General features: G+C 38.4%; 2 protein-coding genes across 3 annotated transcripts in view; one reads left to right on the top strand and one right to left on the bottom strand.

Annotated features, from left to right (window-relative positions):
- Positions 1-774: 774 nt before the first annotated feature.
- LOC107597050 (tumor necrosis factor ligand superfamily member 12-like) lies at positions 775-4,650 on the top strand. Of its 2 annotated transcripts, none has more exons than XM_016287954.1 (5): positions 775-1,338; positions 1,436-1,459; positions 1,549-1,583; positions 1,908-2,000; positions 2,744-4,650. In XM_016287954.1, exons 1-5 carry the CDS (start codon positions 1,158-1,160, stop codon positions 2,996-2,998), a joined length of 588 nt encoding a protein of 195 aa, XP_016143440.1. In that variant the 5' UTR covers positions 775-1,157; the 3' UTR covers positions 2,999-4,650. The 2 variants fall into 2 exon arrangements, with proteins under 2 accessions (XP_016143440.1, XP_016143441.1); XM_016287955.1 differs by having other exon boundaries at positions 1,549-1,595; positions 1,920-2,000.
- A 9,886-nt stretch (positions 4,651-14,536) lies between these two features.
- The window catches only part of LOC107597049 (chromodomain-helicase-DNA-binding protein 3-like), a 54,214-nt gene continuing 48,496 nt past the window's right edge, over positions 14,537-20,254 (bottom strand). The window contains exons 37-39 of the mRNA XM_016287953.1: positions 19,264-19,459; positions 18,246-18,372; positions 14,537-14,632 (exon numbers count right to left, since the gene is read on the bottom strand). Of these exons, the coding sequence (XP_016143439.1) occupies positions 14,599-14,632; positions 18,246-18,372; positions 19,264-19,459 (357 nt within the window). The 3' untranslated portion in view covers positions 14,537-14,598. The remainder of the gene's footprint in view (positions 14,633-18,245; positions 18,373-19,263; positions 19,460-20,254) is intronic.

Genomic DNA, 20,254 nt, shown 5'->3' with positions numbered 1-20,254 from the left:
TTTTGTGTATTTGGTGTAATGAAATGCGTTTATGCGGTTTAAGGTTATAAAAACATTATTTTCCACATACTGTACATTATTGTTTCTCCTCTATGCCCCGCCTTTCTGAAACGCGTTGATTTTTACAAAGCTCATCGGTCTGAAAAAGCGAGGTGTGCTGTGATTGGCCGAATACCTCAAGCGTGTGACGAAAATGTTACGCCCCTTACCATATTGTGATGCCCTGTCCGGCCAGAGCGACGAGACAAAAACATTAAAACCCATTATAAACGAGGCATTTGTTGCATCCAGTGGGGACATAATTATGGATTATAATGACTTGTACTGTCTTTTTACGCGTTGCAACGCGCCGCGTAAACATAAAACCATGTCTGCATTTGTGATCGGAGAAATGACAAACAAGCGCTACTCTACACTGCCCAAAACTCGCGTTTGAATCATCAGTGGCAAATTCTTTAAATATAAAAAACACTTACAGTCGGTGAGTCAGAACAGCCGGCATTGTAGTCTACTCTCCCAGGTTCAGGAAACAGTCCTCCATAAAATGTGCTGCACACATCTGAATATTTGGGTTAAACTATTCTGGAACAGTGTTGTAAATACAACTTAACCACTGATTTCTAGTCGTGTCCTCTTTTGGAAGACCAAACAAAGTAGTTTCGCTTTCACAATGAAACACTATGCAACAAAACTACAGCGAGAATTAAAAAAAAAAAAAGTTACGCCTTCTTTCTTTGCGTGAACATTTGGGCGGCGTTATGCAAATCTTGAGGCGAGATTCGAGAGCCTCTGGAGAGGGGCAAAGAAGGAAAAAAAAAACATTTCTCAAGGTGGTTTGTTTGAATTATTGCATTATGTTGAACGGTAGCCATAGATGTTAATCTACCTCATTTCATAGGAAGATTATTTTCTGCATGAGAAAGGTTAAGAAAGAGCCAAAAATTCATTTTCTTGCTGTCTAATTTTTTTCCCCTAAGTTTTGCCTCTTTGTTGACTGGAACCAGCTGGTGGGGTGAAAGTAGAAAATACTGTGCATGGTGCCTGTTACTGAAAACAAAGGCTAGGAGAAGTGTAGAACAGAGCTGAAAGGAAATATTTCCCCATCTGCTTTGACAATCAGGACTTCAGCTGGTGTATAAATTATTCTAGATTAATCCATGATGTTTGCATCTGCACAGCTGTTTAATGCTGGAAGTTGCAGGAGCTCCACATGGATGACTCCTATCTGCATCCCAGAGAGTTTTGTCTCTTTTTCCAAAACATGCCTTTCTTTTGTCTTTATCTTGCAAGCGGGAGGGAGGAAAGGAAATGGACGAAAAGTGGCCTCTCATTTTGAGAGTAAGTGGACAGTATTGCAAATCTTTTTTTTTTTAAACAATGAAAAACCCAACTGCTGTTTTTTCCCCCAGACTAATATACATCTCATTTTTAACAGTAACCAACGATTCCTTCCAAAAAGGTGAGTTATTTGGGAGTGTATATATATGTGGAAAATTCTCTAACTGTATGTGTCTTATGGAATATTTTCTAATAATGTATGCATCTTAGTGGGGAATGAGGGAGTCATTAAAGGATGGACTGAGGAGCAGCTGAATATGAGCAGGGCAGTGCATTATAATTCAGAGACTGGCACCTTCAAAGTGGAGCGCAGCGGTGTCTACTTCCTGTACTGTCAAGTGAGTTAAACCAGTTTTCAGCAAACTTTCCAGGCACATCGCCAGCAAAGTGTGTATGTGTGTGTATATGTGTATATATATGTATGTATGTATGTGTGTGTGTAGATATAGAGACAGACAGACTAGATAGATAGATAGAAATACAGACTAGATAGATAGACAGACAGACAAAGCCAGACAGACAGACAAAGCCAGACAGACAGACAAAGCCAGACAGACAGACAAAACAAGGAGCAGCTGAATATGAGCAGGGCAGTGCATTATAATTCAGAGACTGGCACCTTCAAAGTGGAGCGCAGCGGTGTCTACTTCCTGTACTGTCAAGTGAGTTAAACCAGTTTTCAGCAAACTTTCCAGGCACATCGCCAGCAAAGTGTGTATGTGTGTGTGTATGTGTATATATATGTATGTATGTATGTATGTGTGTGTGTAGATATAGAGACAGACAGACTAGATAGATAGATAGAAATACAGACTAGATAGATAGATAGACAGACAAAGCCAGACAGACAGACTAGATAGATAGACAGACAGACAAAGCCAGACAGACAGACAAAGCCAGACAGACAGACTACAGACAGACTAGACAGACAGACAGACAAAGCCAGACAGACAGACTAGATAGACAGACAGACAAAGCCAGACAGACTAGATAGATAGATAGATAGACAGACAGACAAAGCCAGACAGACTAGATAGATAGATAGATAGACAGACAGACAAAGCCAGACAGACTAGATAGATAGATAGACATACAGACAGACTAGACAGACAGACAGACAAAGCCAGACAGACAGACTAGATAGACAGACAGACAAAGCCAGACAGACTAGATAGATAGAAATTTTAAAATGCCACCTATGGAAAACTTTCAAATCAAATTCAATTTTCTGTGGTTCCTGTTAAATCTAATCAAAAGGCTTCTGGTTTAGTCATAACTTATTTTTTTGTTCCCTGCTGAAAGCCATTTGCTACATCCCCTGCTCTGAATTGGTCTCTCATAACATTCCTGATTCACTTGTTCTCTTTCTCCTGCCGTTTGGCACATCTGCATTTCCACCCCCCAGGTACACTTCAACGAGAACCAGAGTCAGTACGTGAAGCTCGAGGTGTCCGTTCCTAAGGGCCCTTTGCTCCAGTGCATCGAGGGGTACGGAACCACACCAGCGTCTGGCACGCACAGGTTTCACTTCCTAAAGCCTTGCCAGGTCTCCGGCCTCCTACGCCTTAACAAGGGCGCCGAGCTGAAGGCCGTCACCGGAGGTTTCTTCAGTCTGCAGATGTCGGGCAAACACTACTTTGGCCTCTTCAAAGTCAACTAGAGGCACAGACGGTTTTCCAGACACCTCAGCTGTATGGACAAAATAGTTTTATAGTTTTCCACAGATCACTGGCCTAAAAGTACCTAACCTAAACCTGTCTCTTTGAACTTGGCGTTGCCTTTAAAGAGGAAATTTTGACTACGCGAGGAACGTTTCTATAACCAGCTGACTGTGGTCACAGATGACCCCTTTATGAACGCAAGTGCCCTTCCATGGAGATGTCATCGGGATGTTAATGACTGCACATCTTGCCTTGCTGGACCAATTTATGGAGAATCATTTGGTACTCTGTCGGTTTAGCTGCAAATGTCTTATTAAACGCAAACCAGCACAATTTCTACTATATAAATATAGCATTTAATTACAGCATACCAGAGACATTGCTCCAGCAGCGTGGTTGGCTTATATACTGGCATAACCAGTTTGACCAAAAGGACTATGAATTTTCAGCAGCGTTGCAGGCCACTACAAGTATGAGAGGTTTCACCACTGGTTACTTGGCTGGACCAAAACAGAGTGGCCCTAGTTCCTGAACTGCCTTACCACTGGATGGGTTCAGCGCAGAAAAATGAAAGTTTTAGTTGGTCGTTATGAAAACTCAGAGTGACTAGATATGCATCAGATAATACAAGAAACTTTACTTTTGTTGTTGCATCGATTTGAAACAACAAGCCACACGTTTCTTTCCAAATACACTGTCACTGTGACATATGAAACATATTAATATTTATCGATGAAAAGGCCGTGACTTCAAAGCAGATGATGTATCTTGTGTACTGTACTGTGTCACTGAAAGTGGATTATGTGTACATATGGCATGAAGGTTGATGGCATGGGCGGCACAGACCTTTAAAAAAAAAAGTCACAGTATGCCTTTAGTTTTTATATAATGTGCAATTTCATGTTATATTTTTTAAAAAGTTCAAGTTACAGATTTTTACACCATCATTATTTCATTTAATCTCACTAATTAGAAATGTATGAAACCACTTGTGACTCGAATCTGTCAATGTCTACCTGACCTACCGCTCCTGAAGCCTTTCGTAAATCTTGTCAATACTGTCAATTAAATCTGAAATGGAAATTACAACCATGCACTTTGCCCCAAATGGGTTTCCTAATAATGCAGCTGGCTTCCTCTTTGTATTTCCTGAACCCTCATGTGGACCCCTGCAAACCGTCTCATTTCCACTTGCTTCTGGACTCTCACTTCCTGTATCTCAATCTGCAGCAAATAGTTGAAAACCTTTGAGGAAAAACATGTGCTTATTCCCTCCTGATCTCTAGCCCCATTCCTTCCCCCTTGTCTACTATTTTTTAATTTTTTTTCATCTGTTTGGGTTTACTCCTCACATAAAATGCACATTTGGCTTGCGGCACCGTTTCTGCTTTTAAAACATCCCAGATAAACCTGACTGGGTCAAGATGAAGTTTAAGGTGATGGAGGCAGTTTCGATTAGAAAATATGCACAGGTGTTTCATTTTCATGGGCAAATTTTTTTTTTAATCATCAGAAAAATTTATTTTACCTGTAAATTGGGTTGAAGATATGAGGTTCCTGCATTTATGGGTATTGAGAAGGTATCAAGAAATGTAATCTCTGTAGGTTTTCAAAGCCAAAAGACCTGTAAAACTGATAAAGAAGTTATACTACAAGCCTGCAAAATGCAATGCAGCTGCCATAAATTATGCTGTAATATTAAATAATCGTAGTCAAATAGGACAAAATATTAAGACTTTAAAAGACATTTGAACATTTGCTTGGCATGTTTTATTTAAACAATCAAGTCTGAATGTGCCAAATCAAAAAGATTATTAACATGTTCCTTTCGGTGTGCCGAAATGCTCTTTTTTTGTGTAGTTTTGACCTTACAAGGCTCCAGACAAAAACACGAACCTCAAGTTGTCATCACAGTAACAGTTCCTTGACTTGTGGGTCTGTGAGGGAATCAGTTGTGAATTCATTAACGGTCCAAGACTACGCATGCGCATTGGCTGCTCTAGCCTGAAAAATCATAAAAAAAATAAAAATTTGAACGCTATTTCAGCATAAGAAAGAATCTTTTTTAGACAGTTGTTATTCTATAGTCTTTAGTAGAAGACACTTTAACAAGATGATTTCTGACGAAACCAAAATGGACGCTCATAAAACATTGAATAGTGAGTAGATTTTAAACGACTGTTGCACATATAATATACAGTGGGTACGGAAAGTATTCAGACCCGGATTAACGCACAGGCTTGCCTAGGGGCCCCACGTGTGCAGGGGCCTCGGAATGGCCAGACTTTTTTTTTTATCATTATTTTAAATTTACTTTAGCGTGAACAAAAAAGACCCGGATTGGTCCACAAGAACACTTGATTCTGCTCTCAAAATGCACCAGATTTATGCATTTAAATTTTAAAATGAACAAAATTTTCTTATGGGGGGCATACCCCCGGAACCCCCTAGAGTAGAGCAACCAATGTGCACCCACAAAATCCTGTGGGAACATTGGGAATGTAAAGGAAACACTGTAGGATTGGCTGTCTCAGTGTGTGTGTGCATGCCAGTTCACCTTACTATTTGCGTGGACCATGTAATGGCACTAAATACATTTCTCCAGTAAAGCATAATGATTAAGGGGGGCCTCACACAAAGAGCAGCCTAGGGGCCCCTGACCACCTTAATCTGCTCCTGTATATATATATATTTTTTTTTTTTTATAGTATATAGTAACAGTCTGGAGCACTGCAATAGATATTCCAATGAACCGATTAATTCTTCCAGTCCCAACTCTTTCCTGTATATATATATATATATTTTTTTTATAGTATATAGTAACAGTCTGGAGCACTGCAATAGATATTCCAATGAACCGATTAATTCTTCCAGTCCCAACTCTTTCATAACAAGAACAGCAAAACAGAAATTGTTCAGTTGAATTTTTATTTTATTACAAACAAAACAAAACAAAAGAGAGAAAGATGCATTATTAACATGTTCCATTCGGTGAGCCGAATGTCGATCACAACAATGTCACTGACTGTCTGGAATCACAATGTACACAGTGACGCTTAGCAGGAAACAAACAAAATGACAACAAAAAATATTAAAAGACAGAATGAAAAATGGACAGAAAGTGCTTGATTTGACACAACTCTCCCAAATAATACCAAGCACTGAAATGAACGATATTTCAGTTTTAACAAAAGGCTCTATACTCGGGACCAGGGCAAATAAATTAACATTTCAACTCTGATCTGTCCGAGTTGAGGCCTAGCTAGGAATAGTACAACTGCAGGCATATACAAGAGTTCACATCTGCTGATTAACCCTTTACAGTTGTATTACCATGTAAGGCAATTACATTACAAGGCTTGTATTTGTAGGAGCCAAAGATCATAAAGAAACACTGCGGAAGGAATTTCATTTGCTGATTTAAATATGTGCATTCATATGTTTTCAATTTCATGGTTACACGTGATCCACTGCATACAAGTTATTCGTTTGCAAGGCCCAGATCTAGATATAAGCAATGTCCGTTAGATAGCAATGATATCAATCATCCCGAAGTCCTTTTGACCTCTTTGTGGAATATTATTACAAGAGGTCCGGGCCTCCCTCTCTTTCTTTACCGACATGGGGGGTCCGTTCAACACTGTAGGGAAACAAAGAAAGGGAAGTTAATGATCTGTACACTAATTATAATTAGCATTTTTTGTTTATATCAAAACAGTTGAAAGTTGAATCTGACCTTCTAATCTTTATTGTATCACATTTTCCATTTCTCACTGGCTGACTTCTCCTTCCTCTTTTCCCTTTCTGTCTCTTTAGGTTTCATTCGCTAACCGTGAATGTGCACATACTTGTGCGGAAAAAACCATGTGTGAATGTTTTCACACAGAAATCATGATTCATCCATAAGCTTGGTTTTTTCTTCTTCTAATTTTAGGATGAAGTTGTTCCTCAATTTTAAATTTGGTAAAAAAGTCATCATGATGATCAGTGCTGTCATTGCAGGGTATTCATGCCCATTGTGTCTATTATACCAAGCATTCACTATTCAGGGGCAAATACGTGTGTACATTATGTACTTGAAGACTAACAGTTTACATGGAGAACAATACTCCGATTTTAATATGATTAAGATAATACTCTGATTAAGAATCTACCATGTAAACAGAGATTTTTGATTACCTTAATCCGGCTAAAGTCATAATCGAAGTAAACAGAAATGGAATTAAGACATGTGGAGTATTCCTATTTTAGTCACATTACTGAAGTGCAGTATAGACATGTAAACACCTTAATCACATTATTACCATTGTGTAGGACTTTTCGCCGCATTTTGCGACAGGATACACACATGGCAAATAAAAGAGCTTCAACACCGCCGTCGTCTGTATGCACGTACAAATAATTAACTGCACTTGAAGCTTTCATAAAATTAAAAATGAAACCCAAAACTGTACATAGCATCATCACGAAGAAAAACTATATGTTTATGCGTGAAATTCCGGAGGGGACGTAATGACGTGCGCCATTAATCGAACCATGTCCTATAAAATGTAAAACGGGAACATGAAAGGAATATTCTAAAAGCAACTCATGTAAACACCATAATCATAATATTGGCTTATTTAGAATAAGGTAAATAATTCGATTACTGATGTCCATGTAAACGTAGTCATTGTTTAGAAAGCAGTCATTCAAAGCGATATGATCAAGAGCACAATGGCGATGGCTCACTGATTACCAGACAGGAATAAGAAACCTGCTGGATTTCAGTCATTTTAAATGTTGTGAGTTTTAAGGATCAACATTATAAATGAACGTATAAAAGACAGATCATTGATTTGAGATATTTTGAGATAAATATTACATTCAATCTGGCATGAAATGAAAATCATCCTATGAATTTTGTAAATCAGTCATTCTTGAGACGTGGGACAAAACGGGTCCAGCAAGGGTAACTGCTATTAGCTTTAAAAAATACAAATATTTTCAATTTTAAATGTCATGAGGGATTAATAATAGAATGTATTTAACACCATTATCACCTTCGATTTAATTTTCTCATTATTATACCAAATCTGTGTTTCTTAATGTCCTCTCACTACGTCTAAAACAGTGTGTCCACAGAGAAGGGTTCAAGCATTCATATGCAATAAAATGGATAAAAATGTTTTTTAATGATGAAAAAGAGCTTGTTTTATCAAAAGCAACACTTAATAATATCTCCTATCAAAGCAAGGTTGTTTTTTTTAATGACGCATATTTCATAAGATTTTAAAGTTGCGTCCCCACTTTTTGTCAACACCGTCAGACATTCAATAAAATGTACTAAATTTAGGGAATATCAGGGGCAGCTGTCACTCTAAAGGAGTCGGACCCCCTTGCCACAGTTCACCTCTGCAGCAGAGTACATCAGTGAAATTCAGGTTTTCGTCACTACTTTCAAATGTGTCAACTCCGTCAGTTGAATATTTTGATAATATTTCATTATATTTTATATTTGTTGTGGAATTGTTGGTCACATGTGAAAGTGTAATCTGTCTGCTAACACCAGGATGTGTTTTGAAATGTTGAAAACATCTTGAATGCTGTTAAAGATAAAGTTGAAATTATATTACACAGTCCAAGGTCAAAAAACGCATTTTGTTAAAAAAGAGAAAAGTTGGGAGGTTGTATCAAAGCATAGCTCAGTAGCTTAGTACATATAAGATACATAAATGTAGTTTCATTTGTCTGAGTACAAGGTTTTATTTGTTCAATTTTGCACCCTGTTTTGTCCCACTTCTCAAGAATGACTGAAATGCGTGTTATTGATCTTATTGTGAACCATTCATCCATCAACAATTAATGGAAAGTCCCATCCTACATTTTCTTTTGTTTTGTTTTCCTTTCTTTCTTTAACAATTTTTCTTTCCTTGGATGCAGGTAACAATATGGAAGAAAAGATCTGCCGCTAATTACATGTCATAACTTTTAAGATAAATAAAGTGTTTTTAAAGATAAACTTGTAGTTGCCAGCATACTGTAGATGCATAGTTCACCCAAAAATTAAAATTCTGTCATTAATTACTCACCCTCATATCGTTCCAAATCTCTAAGACCTTCATTCATCTTCGGAACACCAAGGAAATATTTTTGATGAAATCCCGACAGCTTTCTGACCCTGCATAGACAGCAACACAACTGACACGTTCAAGGCCCAGAAACAGTGCAAGGACATCGTTAAAATGGTCCATGTGACATCAGTGGTTCAACCTTAATGTTATGATTATGAAGCTGGGAGAATACTTTTTGTGCGAAAACAAAAAAAAGGACTTTATTCTCTTCCGTTTCAGTGTCCGCTGCGCATTCACGAGAGTACAATGACGCATATGTGTGATGCTGCTGACGCAGGAGTCGGAATTCTGACATAGAACCAGGATGCGCTGCGCCTTGTTTACAAGCAGAGGAATGCACACACATGGCGTCTTGGTACTGTCGTGAATGTGCGTCAAAGACAGACACGAAGAGAAGAAATTGTTGAATGAAGGTATTTTTTTTTCAAAAAGTATTCTTGTAGCTTTATAAAATTAAGGTTAAACCACTAATGTCACATTTAACGATCCCTTGAATGTGTCAGCTGTTTTGCTGTCTATTGGAGGGTCAGAGGGCTCTCGGATTTCATCAAAAATATCTTCATTTGTGTTCCAAAGATGAACAAAGGTCTTACGGGTTTGGAACAACACGAGGGCGAGTAATTAATGACATAATTTTTTGGGGGGGGTGAACTATCCCTTTAAAAGTAAAAATAGGGGAAATAAACATGCACAATTAAATATCTAAATTAACCAATAAACATTAATAACTGATACAGTACCAATATATTGTGCATCCCTACCTAGCCACAGACAAAAAAATATATACAAAACCACATTATGCTCCATTATGGACATCCTTTAATGGGTAAACTTGCATACAGTCAGAGTATATTATATACCATACACAGTAATAATAATAATACAAAACCTTGTCTTGTCTTCTATAAAGAAATGTATGTGAGGACAACAGTACTGAGCATTTTAGTTCACCACACACAAGCACATAGTGAGTGTATAGTGTTTGAAAATCTTTAGCTTAATTTGCTGTACTTGTAGTTTTTTTATAGCAAATTCACAGTATGACTCAGACAGACACGATAGCTGCCATCATTTGAGTCACATATAAACTTCTGAGTCACGTCTAACTGTCCTGCCGGGAACATCCTACAGTACCTTACGTGTTCTAGTGAACACGGGAAATGACTATAAATGGCCTACAATGTAAAGTTACAGTTACATTTAGCCTACAACTGCTCAGCAAAATTACATGGGCGAAATTCAGTCATTTCGACAGGAATCTGCACAATTGGGAGTTTTGCGTGAGATTTGCAAATTTGCTCACGTTCAAGATGGTCATGCGAATATGTTGCGTTGACCAACAGAAAGGTGCTTGGTTTGAAAGTGACTTCTATTGGAGCAGTGCTACATGCGTCGCTAAACTATTGACAATGGACCATTTTTGTCCATGAAATTTCGCCAAAATTTTGCTAATGTGACTATTCTATTCTATAAATGGGGTTATAGAACTTAATACCTTTGGTTTGAAGAAATGCATCTTTATTTCAAGACATTTTTTAAAAGTCCAAATGTAATTTATTGGTTGCACAATATCCTGAACAGGTGATTGACAGCAACCTTGACTGTGCACTCGGGGTACCTGTTTTGTCTCAGGCCTAAACATGCAGGGAACTGAGGAACAGTTGCAAGATCTTCAAATGAACAATCCCTCTTGGCATGTGTTCCTCAAAATTACACAACCAAAGTTTTTCCAAGGACAATAATGCTAGAGTCGTTTGTTGTGCTACAGGTTTTGGCTGAGATTAATGTTCTGGAGTGTGCAAAAATAGAAATGTGTGCACTGGAACTGGCTAATGGTAACGCTTGAGTTCAATTATCTGATTAAGACTGGCACCGTTTCGTAAACATGCAATAAGAGAAGAAGAATGCATGGCCTTCAGATGGGAACACGTCTGGAGAGAGCTTGGAATGCATTGGGGCTCCTTTACAAGGGGGAAATGCTGAGCTAGAAACCCGCCGGGTGACTTTCATATCTCTGAACGTTGTACTGCATACTCCTGCAACGCGAGCCAAGGAAAATAATTAATTACTCAGATTCAGATCTCGGAGTGACTTGACTCTCTGCTTCTACAATCAACAATCTTGGAACTATCTGGCTTTCTCACTCAGACTGTCTCTCTCTCCCAGACTGTCTCACTGTCTTTCAGGCTTCTTCTTTTTCCCAGACTGTCTCTCTCAGATTACCACTTTTACTCAGACTTTCTCTCTATTCCAAAATGTCTCTCTCAGACCGTGTGTATCTGTCAGACTGCCTTTCTGTCCCTCTCTGTCTGATTCACTCTCAGACTGATACTTTCTTTTAAATTTGTCTCTCTTCCCAGGCTGTCTGTCTCTCGTACTTAGAGCTGCAACGATTAATTGATAAAATCAATAATAATGAATAATGATAATAATCAAAACAAATTAAATAACAACTATCATTATCTATTAATTGGGCCTTGTTTTACTTAAAAAGACTTCACTTAGTGAGAAATTAACAGAGAAATGACAATCAATAATTCATTTTGATGAAATTTGTTGGATGTTAAATTTAGATTTTAAATTCCCCATTTAACTCTTTAATTGAAATGTATGCAACACCAGTAAAAATAGTTTAAAAGAGCAGTAACTGTACTGAGATATAAATATAAGAAGTCCTTTACAGGAAACCGTATTCAGGAAAAATGATATTAACACGTTACTACAGTACCGATCAAACGTTAGGGGTCAGTAAGAATTTTTGAAAGAAATGAATACTGTTGAAACTCAGCAAAAAACTTTTCTTTTCAACTTTCTGTTCAATCAACGAATCCTGAAAAATGTATCATGGTTTACACAAGAATATTAAGTGGCACTTAATGTGGTTTTCAACATTGATAATAATAAGAAATGTTTCTTGAGCACAAAATCAGTATATTAGTACGATATATATCAAATGAATGCAGTCTTGATAAATATCAGAGACGTCTTTCTAAACATTAAACAATTCCTACCAACCCCAAACTCTATGTCTGGGAATGTTTGTGTTCCTGTAAACAATTTTTTTTTGAACATTTCTAATTTATTTTATTTAATCTTTATTGGCCATAATGTTTAGTGAAGCCCACTTTTATACATCTATATTTGTTTTTACAGGCTTCAATTTGTACAGTGTTTGGAACACTGGGCAACATGTTAATTAACCTGCTTACAGTAAATAAATTTGGTGTTTTCAACCTAATTCATTAAAGAAATAATCAGCACATTAATCGCTTATCACAATATCCGCTAGTCACCCATAAAACTGTTATTCCGATGTCTTTCTCAGACTGTCTCCCTTTCTCTGACCAAACATTATCTGAGGGCACCAAGTTTGGCTTCTGCACCAGCACAAAATCAGTATATTAGTACGATATATATCAAATGAATGCAGTCTTGGTAAATATCAGAGACGTCTTTCTAAACATTAAACAATTCCTACCAACCCCAAACTCTATGTCTGGGAATGTTTGTGTTCCTGTAAACAAAATTTTTTTGAACATTTCTAATTTATTTTATTTAATCTTTATTGGCCATAATGTTTAGTGAAGCCCACTTTTATACATCTATATTTGTTTTTACAGGCTTCAATTTGTACAGTGTTTGGAACACTGGGCAACATGTTAATTAACCTGCTTACAGTAAATAAATTTGGTGTTTTCAACCTAATTCATTAAAGAAATAATCAGCACATTAATCGCTTATCACAATATCCGCTAGTCACCCATAAAACTGTTATTCCGATGTCTTTCTCAGACTGTCTCCCTTTCCGCCATCTTTCTCTGACCAAACATTATCTGAGGGCACCAAGTTTGGCTTCTGCACACCAGCCTGCCTCTACACCTCAGTAAACCAGAAAAGCATGCAGAGATGGCAGCTGGCCTCAGTGACCCAGCCTATTCAAACAACCAGCGCACTCACACAATTAATCACTCACACAGAAGAACCCACACACCAGCAGCCCTGAATCTTCACTCGTACAGAATCAACCCCAACCGAGCACAAACATACGCACAATTAGCTTCAGTTCATTGATACTGCATGCACACACACGCACACTCAGCCACTACAATAAAACACACCATGTGGTGGAAAATACAGAGCTACTTGAGTGGCTCTCAAGCGTGCGTGAGTGTGCACACGTGGGTGTGTTTGTGCATTTTTGTAGAATGCAGGGAGTTCTCATACAACAGTCATGTACTGTATTAACGTCCTGCTGGGGATTGAATCTGGCTCTAGCACAGCACAGGAATTTGGTCGGACAGGTTGAATCGTGTGCATGCTCAGCATGAAGGTCTTCTGACCCAGGATCAGTGCATTCCTTCAATAAGTTAGCTCTGCAAAATCATGCAACTGATCTCAGTTCAGGTGCAGATATATATCTGTCTGCATCACCCCACTGGACAGGTTGCTGTGATGAAAAGTCAGTCTTCATTTATATATATATATATATATATGGAGCGATTTCAAGCCATTTTAACATTCCACAGTCCTGCTTTAGGAACGCAGAGAGTCCGTGGCTGGAGAGTTTTTCAAAAGGTCCGCAGTTTCCAGGAAAAAAGATAGTTCCACTCCACTGTGCCTCAGTTCCAAAACAGTTTTGATTGGGTCAAGGGTTTTACTGACAGAAAACAAACTTCTGGTATTTTGGAAAAACTGCCGTCTTTGGAATCCTTCACTTCTGACACTGTGAGGCTGCATATGCGTGTAAGAGAGAACGACAGAAGGAGAGTGGATAAACGATAAAAGAAAGAGAGATACTGTATAAAGGGATACAGAGAAATAGTGATTTGTGGTGGAATTAGGGAGGGAAGGTTTCGGGCACTTAAACGAGCACTCTCGCTCCTTCGACCAAATGAAAAATTGATCTGCTGGGACTTCTCTCGGACCGATAGATGAAAGAAAGGGAACGGAGGGGGCAAGGGGAGAGAGAGTGAGAGTGGAAGAGAGATAGAGAGAGAAAAAAAGTGCTGGAAAAGACAGAAGTGGAAGAAGAGGTCTGTGTTTTCGTCGTCCAAACGGCTCTTGTTTCAGCTCCCTTTTCCCTACTTCATTTCTCTCTTTTGCATTTGCTCGTTTTGCCTATCTGTTATTAACCTTTTCGCCTGAAGAGTATCTTTTCTCAAGAAGTCCAGCAGCCTGCTACAATATTCTTTGGGCTACAGTATTTTCACACCAATCCGGTCTAATTTATTTATCGTTTTTTTCCTAGCCTTTCTGCCCCTCACATTCTACAGTCACTTCATCCCTCCCGTCCTCCATCCATCGCTCTTTCAGGTCATGGTTTTTTGGGCCGTCCGTTGCGCGGCAGGTTCTCCACCGTGTTGCTGAGTCGGTACTTGACGATGATGCTGTGCACGGTGGATTTGGGCATGCGAAGCTCCTGCCCAATTGACCCTTCCGACTTGCCGTCCTTCCACAGGTCCACCACCCTCTGGCGCTGCAGCACGTCATGTTCCTTGGTCTTCAGGCAGGACGAAGCTTCTGTGGAGGCAGAAAGGGGGCAGACTGTAGACACTGGGGGGGTAGGGAGCGGTCAATCAGTGGCATAGTATCAGTCCTCAATATTGAGAAAACAGAGAAAAACCCATAACTGTAGGCAGGAGGCTGGAAGGAGGCCTTCTCTCGAACAAAGAAAACGCATAAAATCTCCCAGTTTGTGTCTCGCGCTCTTACAAATAATCCCGAGAGCCAGACTCAGGACATCCACTGGCTGCGAGAGCAGTGACGCACCGAACTTTCACAAGGTAAAAAAAAATAGACGTTCGGCCATTTTTGCCAAAGAAATCTGTGTTGACATAATGTGTCTAAAACCTTTAGCTCTATAAAGTTCATGACATGTAAAACGCTAAGAGTTTAAGTGGCAATGACTTAAAAAAGAAAACAAGACGTGCTCGCCAAGGTCTTTATTTCTGACAACTTTAAGAATGATTGTGCCAAAGAAATCTGTGTTGACATAATGTGTCTAAAACCTTTAGCTCTATAAAGTTCATGACATGTAAAACGCTAAGAGTTTAAGTGGCAATGACTTAAAAAAGAAAACAAGGCGTGCTCGCCAAGGTCTTTATTTCTGACAACTTTAAGAATGATTGAGCGAGATGTTACGGGGTCCGCTAGGATTTTTACAGAGGCAAAGCGGAGCTCACACTCCATTTTGTCTCTCTCCTCCCTCTCACTTCTTCCTCTGTCTTTTAGAGAGATGTCTGAGCGGGCCAAAAAATGTCCTATTATGGAATACGTTAAACAGATCAACACAGTCTGTCCTTGATTTTTCTCTTTTCTTTTATATCTCTTTCTCTCGTTTTTTTTGTTTAGTCTGGCATGCTGTTTTCATCTCGCTCCCTGGCTCGGTTTAAACTGAGGTCACCGCAGTTGTCTTAATCAGGGACCAGAGGGTTCAAACGGGCCCCAAGTGGGGCATATTTTTAGCCAGGCGAGGGTTCAGCGTGTACAGCCTCAACAAACTCAATCAGCCTCTACACCCATCAGGATCTGAAGTCTGGGGCTATTTCAGTGACAGACAGAGACTGAGAGTGAGAGTCTAGTTCTGCCTCCAGGGGGTTTAAAAAACCGGCGTAAAGGCAAAAGCACATTTGTGTTTCTTTATGGGGTTTTTTCTCTCTCTTAAAAATATCTGAGTAGAAAAGCAAAAAATGTTCCCTCGGCTGAGCGATTCCTGGCACGGCTAAGGTTCTGGATAACTGTAATGACATTTTCAGAAAAAGCACCATGGCAAGAAAATATGCCTCCCTTGTGGTAGAAAGATTGGTATCAGGACACTCAATCCACTCTGTACGGGTAAAAACAGTCAGGACGATGGACGGAGTTTGGCCTCTGATAGAATAAACAGAAAATGTCAAACAAAAACAGCTACATTTGTTCTTCTCAGTTCTTCTTGCACACATATGCTGTTACAGAGCTAATATTGAAACAATAAACTCACTGGCAGGGCTAATCTGTTCTCTTGGACCAAAGATGGAGAACGTGAAATAATTTTGCCAAAATTCCACGGGGGCCTTCTCAAATTAAAATGTAATTAAGTGTGCTAACCAGTATCATATTTTTGCAGCAATATGAATACATCAAGTGTGACTTGTGTCAGTGTAGTTTTTTTTTTTCCCGCTTAGGACAGAACATGTGCTTGCATGTCTGAACAGTGACATATTGAGCAAGGATTAAATCTGTAACCGTGTTTTACAATTTAAGTATTAAATACTAAACTACTAAATACTGAAATCTGTGGAACACAAATCATTTCAGGTGCATCAAAAGTTTGATAACTGAATAAACCTTTTTCAAGAATCAGTGCCTTATAGAGAAACTACATACCAAATGTCAAATCCAGCCTCTCATACACTGACCTCACAAATTATTGTGAAATAGAGCATTCATACACCCACATGCACGCCCACATAAACACAAATAGACTGAGAGAGAAAGGGAGAAAACATAGGGAGAAAACAGAGAGAAGTTGAATTGTGTGGATTTTGCCACGTTAATCATAAGATGGTAAAGTTATAGCCTAAAGCGCTGTCCATTTCTCAAATAATAAATCACTGCTTGCTAAAAACGAAAACTATATTAAAAACATATTTGTTCACTAAAATGAAGCTGAAATAAAGTAAAATATCAATATTGGATGAAAAACTTAAACTGAAAAGTTATAAATATTAGAAATGCTGCCTTGGCAATTAACTGAAATAGGATGAATCACTAGGATTAGTAACTGGAAATAATTTAAACCTGACATAAAAATAAATGAAACCTAAAAAGTAATATTTAAAAACACTAATAAAATGACCAAAACATAACATAACTAAAAATTATACTAAAGTTCAAATGAAAATGAAAAACTCAAAATATAAACATAAAAAACATTTCAAAATATCTATAATAGTATATAAATAATACTAAATTAACTCTGTTGTAGTCTGATTCACACATGACTCTTTTGAACTGATTCTTTTAATGAATCAGTTAAAAAGATTCACAGTATTGGTTTAAATCAGTTGAAGGACCAATTCAATGTGTGAAATAATTGCCATATAAACATTTAATTTACTTACTGACTGGATGTTTGTAGGACAATGTGCATTGTGTAGGACCAGGTAAAGATAGAGAGCGTTTAATAGAATTCAAAAAAGTTAGAAAACTCAGTATTGTTTTGTTGGGTATGTAGCTACATCTCTTTATGGGGAAGGTTGCAAAATCACTCATTTTCGCTGCTAAAACCAAATTCACTGGTGTTTTATATGTGTATGGTGCATTTATTTACAAATCTGCTTACATTTTACTAATGCTACTAAGAATTCCTCAGCCGTTAAAGGTAAAGTACATTCTACGCCACCTGTGTCACCAAAAGGAACTGCAAAAACAATAACTGTTTGCCAACAGGTTTTCAGAACACGCCCCTCTACATCTGTCATTGGCCGGCCAAACAGGTGGCTCCGCCCCTAACTCATGCCATTGGATGCTCAAACTTGTAGAGCAATGTTTTGATAGCACCACAGAGCCACAGTGTTTACATTTTTAGGCAGAATCAAGCTGTGAATGGCCTACTTATAGCTGTCTCTGCATATTAAGCTGCGACAGGAGAATTTAACATCCAAAAAAATGTACTTCAGCATTTCACCATCTAGCAGATGCTCTAATCCAGAGCTGCTTACAAGAAGCACTTTGTTTTCACATTTTGAGACTGCCATGATCAACAGATGGCAAGCAAATCTGCCTTTCAAATTTAAACCAACCAAACAAACACATCAGTACCTCCAGCTGGTCAAAGCAGATTCCAATTCAACTTGTCATTTAAGAACTTTATGTTTAGAATTCCACAGCACTTCCTGCATTTTCCTTTCTATTTCATATATCATACATACACACACACAGACAGCACAACACACACACTGTTTCTAAAATCACAAAAATTCAAATCAACAGTTTTACAACCTTGATGTGCTTTTGCGTAAAAATATCCCTCGTTTAATAAACGCTGATCTGCTTTTTCATCAGTGTAAATGAAAAGCCTTTAAAATGGTTCAGAGTAACCAGTGGAGGCTTTTTTGGGGTGCCTTTCTGGGGACGGATCAGCAAAACTGACCTGATATGAAAGCGCCATGGGGCATCTGGCTGTAGTTGCTCCCAGCCAGAGTGAGAGCCGCTGAAGGTGCAGGTGTGAAGGGAGGGCCGTAGTTCTGTGGGGTGGCGTACGGGCCTGGAGGAATAGGCTAGTTAAAGAGAGAAAGAGAGAGAGTGTGTGTTATAAACCTTAGAATGCAAAGGGATTTAGTTTTAAGCGGCTAAAAAAAATACAAACTTAACTCAGAGTTGTATAAGATTCATTTTGAAACTTTGCACATTTTATTAATACCAGATGGCTGCAACAAATGTGAGCATATTTACTATTTTATATTATTTATTAATTCCTTTCTGTGTCAGCCATTATAAATATAGTTCAATCGCATGGAATGTGTTTAGAATTGAAATATACTTATACAAATATATTAATAGTTAAATATTTACAAGCCTGAGCATTTACCAATTGTGAAGAGTGTATGTACACTATTGTCGGTCAGTAACATTTTTAATGCTTTTTTTTTTTCAACATGTTTCATATGCTCAACAAGGCCACATTTGTTTAATCAAAAATACAGTAAAAATTTTAAATATTATTATAATTTCAAATGACCATTTTCTATTTTAGTACATTTTAAAATGTAATTTATTCCTGTGATGGCAAAGCTGAATTTCCTCCAGTCTTCAGTGTCACATGATCCTTCAGAAATCATCCTAATATGCGGATTAGCTGCTCAAGAAACATTTCTTATTATCAATGCTGAAAATACAAGCCAAGTGAACTGGTATCCAATAAATGGTTTATCGGCAAAGATTAAACAACACGCTTGAGAAAACACCAGGACATTAAAAGTGCCTTGTGTCCTTGAACTGTTCCCATATCAGAGCTGGCAGGAGCACTGGTCCCACTGGATCTATCCAGAAGCCTTTTATCAGACCCTCAAGACGCCAGCAAACTTTGTCCGAGTTACACACAAACATATTCCCTCTCATTTTTCATTTAAAGATATTTATGAGACAAATCCCACACAAACTTTCCTCACCCTTATGCAAGACGGCATTGGCAGGTTTGTTTCCTGCGAGCGATTCCTTGCTGAGATGTTGATGGGACTCAGCTAGACATTCAACTTCAGCAAAGCGAGCGTTCAGGGCCATGGCCGGGTGAGTCGGGTCCTGGGTCATGTTGAGGTACGCAGCCCGACGCAGCTGCTCCTCTATTACTAGGGCCTGCTCTAGCAACTGAGAGAGAAAAAGAGAGAGAGATCTTAGATCTAGAGATGTGTAAAACTAAATTAGTCAGCTAGTTGTTCAGGCAACCCACTAACTACTTTATATGGCACAGCAGCTAAAAATGACCATCTAAATTGGAATGGCTAAAACAATGGTGCTTCAAAAGACATTAAATTAAAAAAGCTACCAGCATGCTAAATAAAGCACTATATATTCAAACTAAAAGATTATTATCCTTATGATATTATATATGCATTTTATGTTACTTTTTATTCCATTATAGATTAGTGAGATAAATGTAATGTAATGTAGGCCTGGACGATAAAACGGTATCGATATTTATCGATCGGTACACCTTCTTCGATAACGATAGAAACATTTTTTCGATATAGCGCACGATATAGGCAGGTGCTATGAGACACACACAAACACGAACACATGCTGAAATGAGTGCTGAGCCTGCCTGTGATGAGGAGATTGTAAATAAAGAATGAATATTAGTCGAATGTAAAATAAACATTTGCATTTGAATGTTAGGTGTACATCAGGGAGTGTCATCAGTGGCGCGTGAGATGCGGTGATGAAGTAAGTGACGTTGCATCCCACGAGACGCGCCGCTGCCGCTACAGAAACCAAGCCATTCACACATGCATATTCAGTGCATTTTTTAGACGGACAAATATGACTGCTGCACTCGCGTCTCACACAAGAGATGTATAGAAAGCCATGCAAAGTTAAAATAGTTTAAACCTTTAGAAAACGTCACGAATTTGTGGAGGTTTATTCCTTTTCACTGCGTCTCAC

This window comes from Sinocyclocheilus grahami, unplaced genomic scaffold (genome assembly GCF_001515645.1).
Source record: "Sinocyclocheilus grahami isolate Dianchi unplaced genomic scaffold, SAMN03320097.WGS_v1.1 scaffold227.1, whole genome shotgun sequence".
NCBI lineage: Eukaryota > Metazoa > Chordata > Actinopteri > Cypriniformes > Cyprinidae > Sinocyclocheilus > Sinocyclocheilus grahami.
This window is presented reverse-complemented; position numbering and strand designations above follow the sequence as displayed.

Coding starts and splice junctions, on each gene's coding strand:
- LOC107597050 (XM_016287954.1), top strand. CDS start 1,158: ATGATGTTTGCATCTGCACAGCTGTTTAATGCTGGAAGTTGCAGGAGC. Junction 1,460..1,548: donor CAACGATTCCTTCCAAAAAG/GTGAGTTATTTG, acceptor TATGCATCTTAG/TGGGGAATGAGGGAGTCATT. Junction 1,584..1,907: donor TCATTAAAGGATGGACTGAG/GAGCAGCTGAAT, acceptor AGACAAAACAAG/GAGCAGCTGAATATGAGCAG.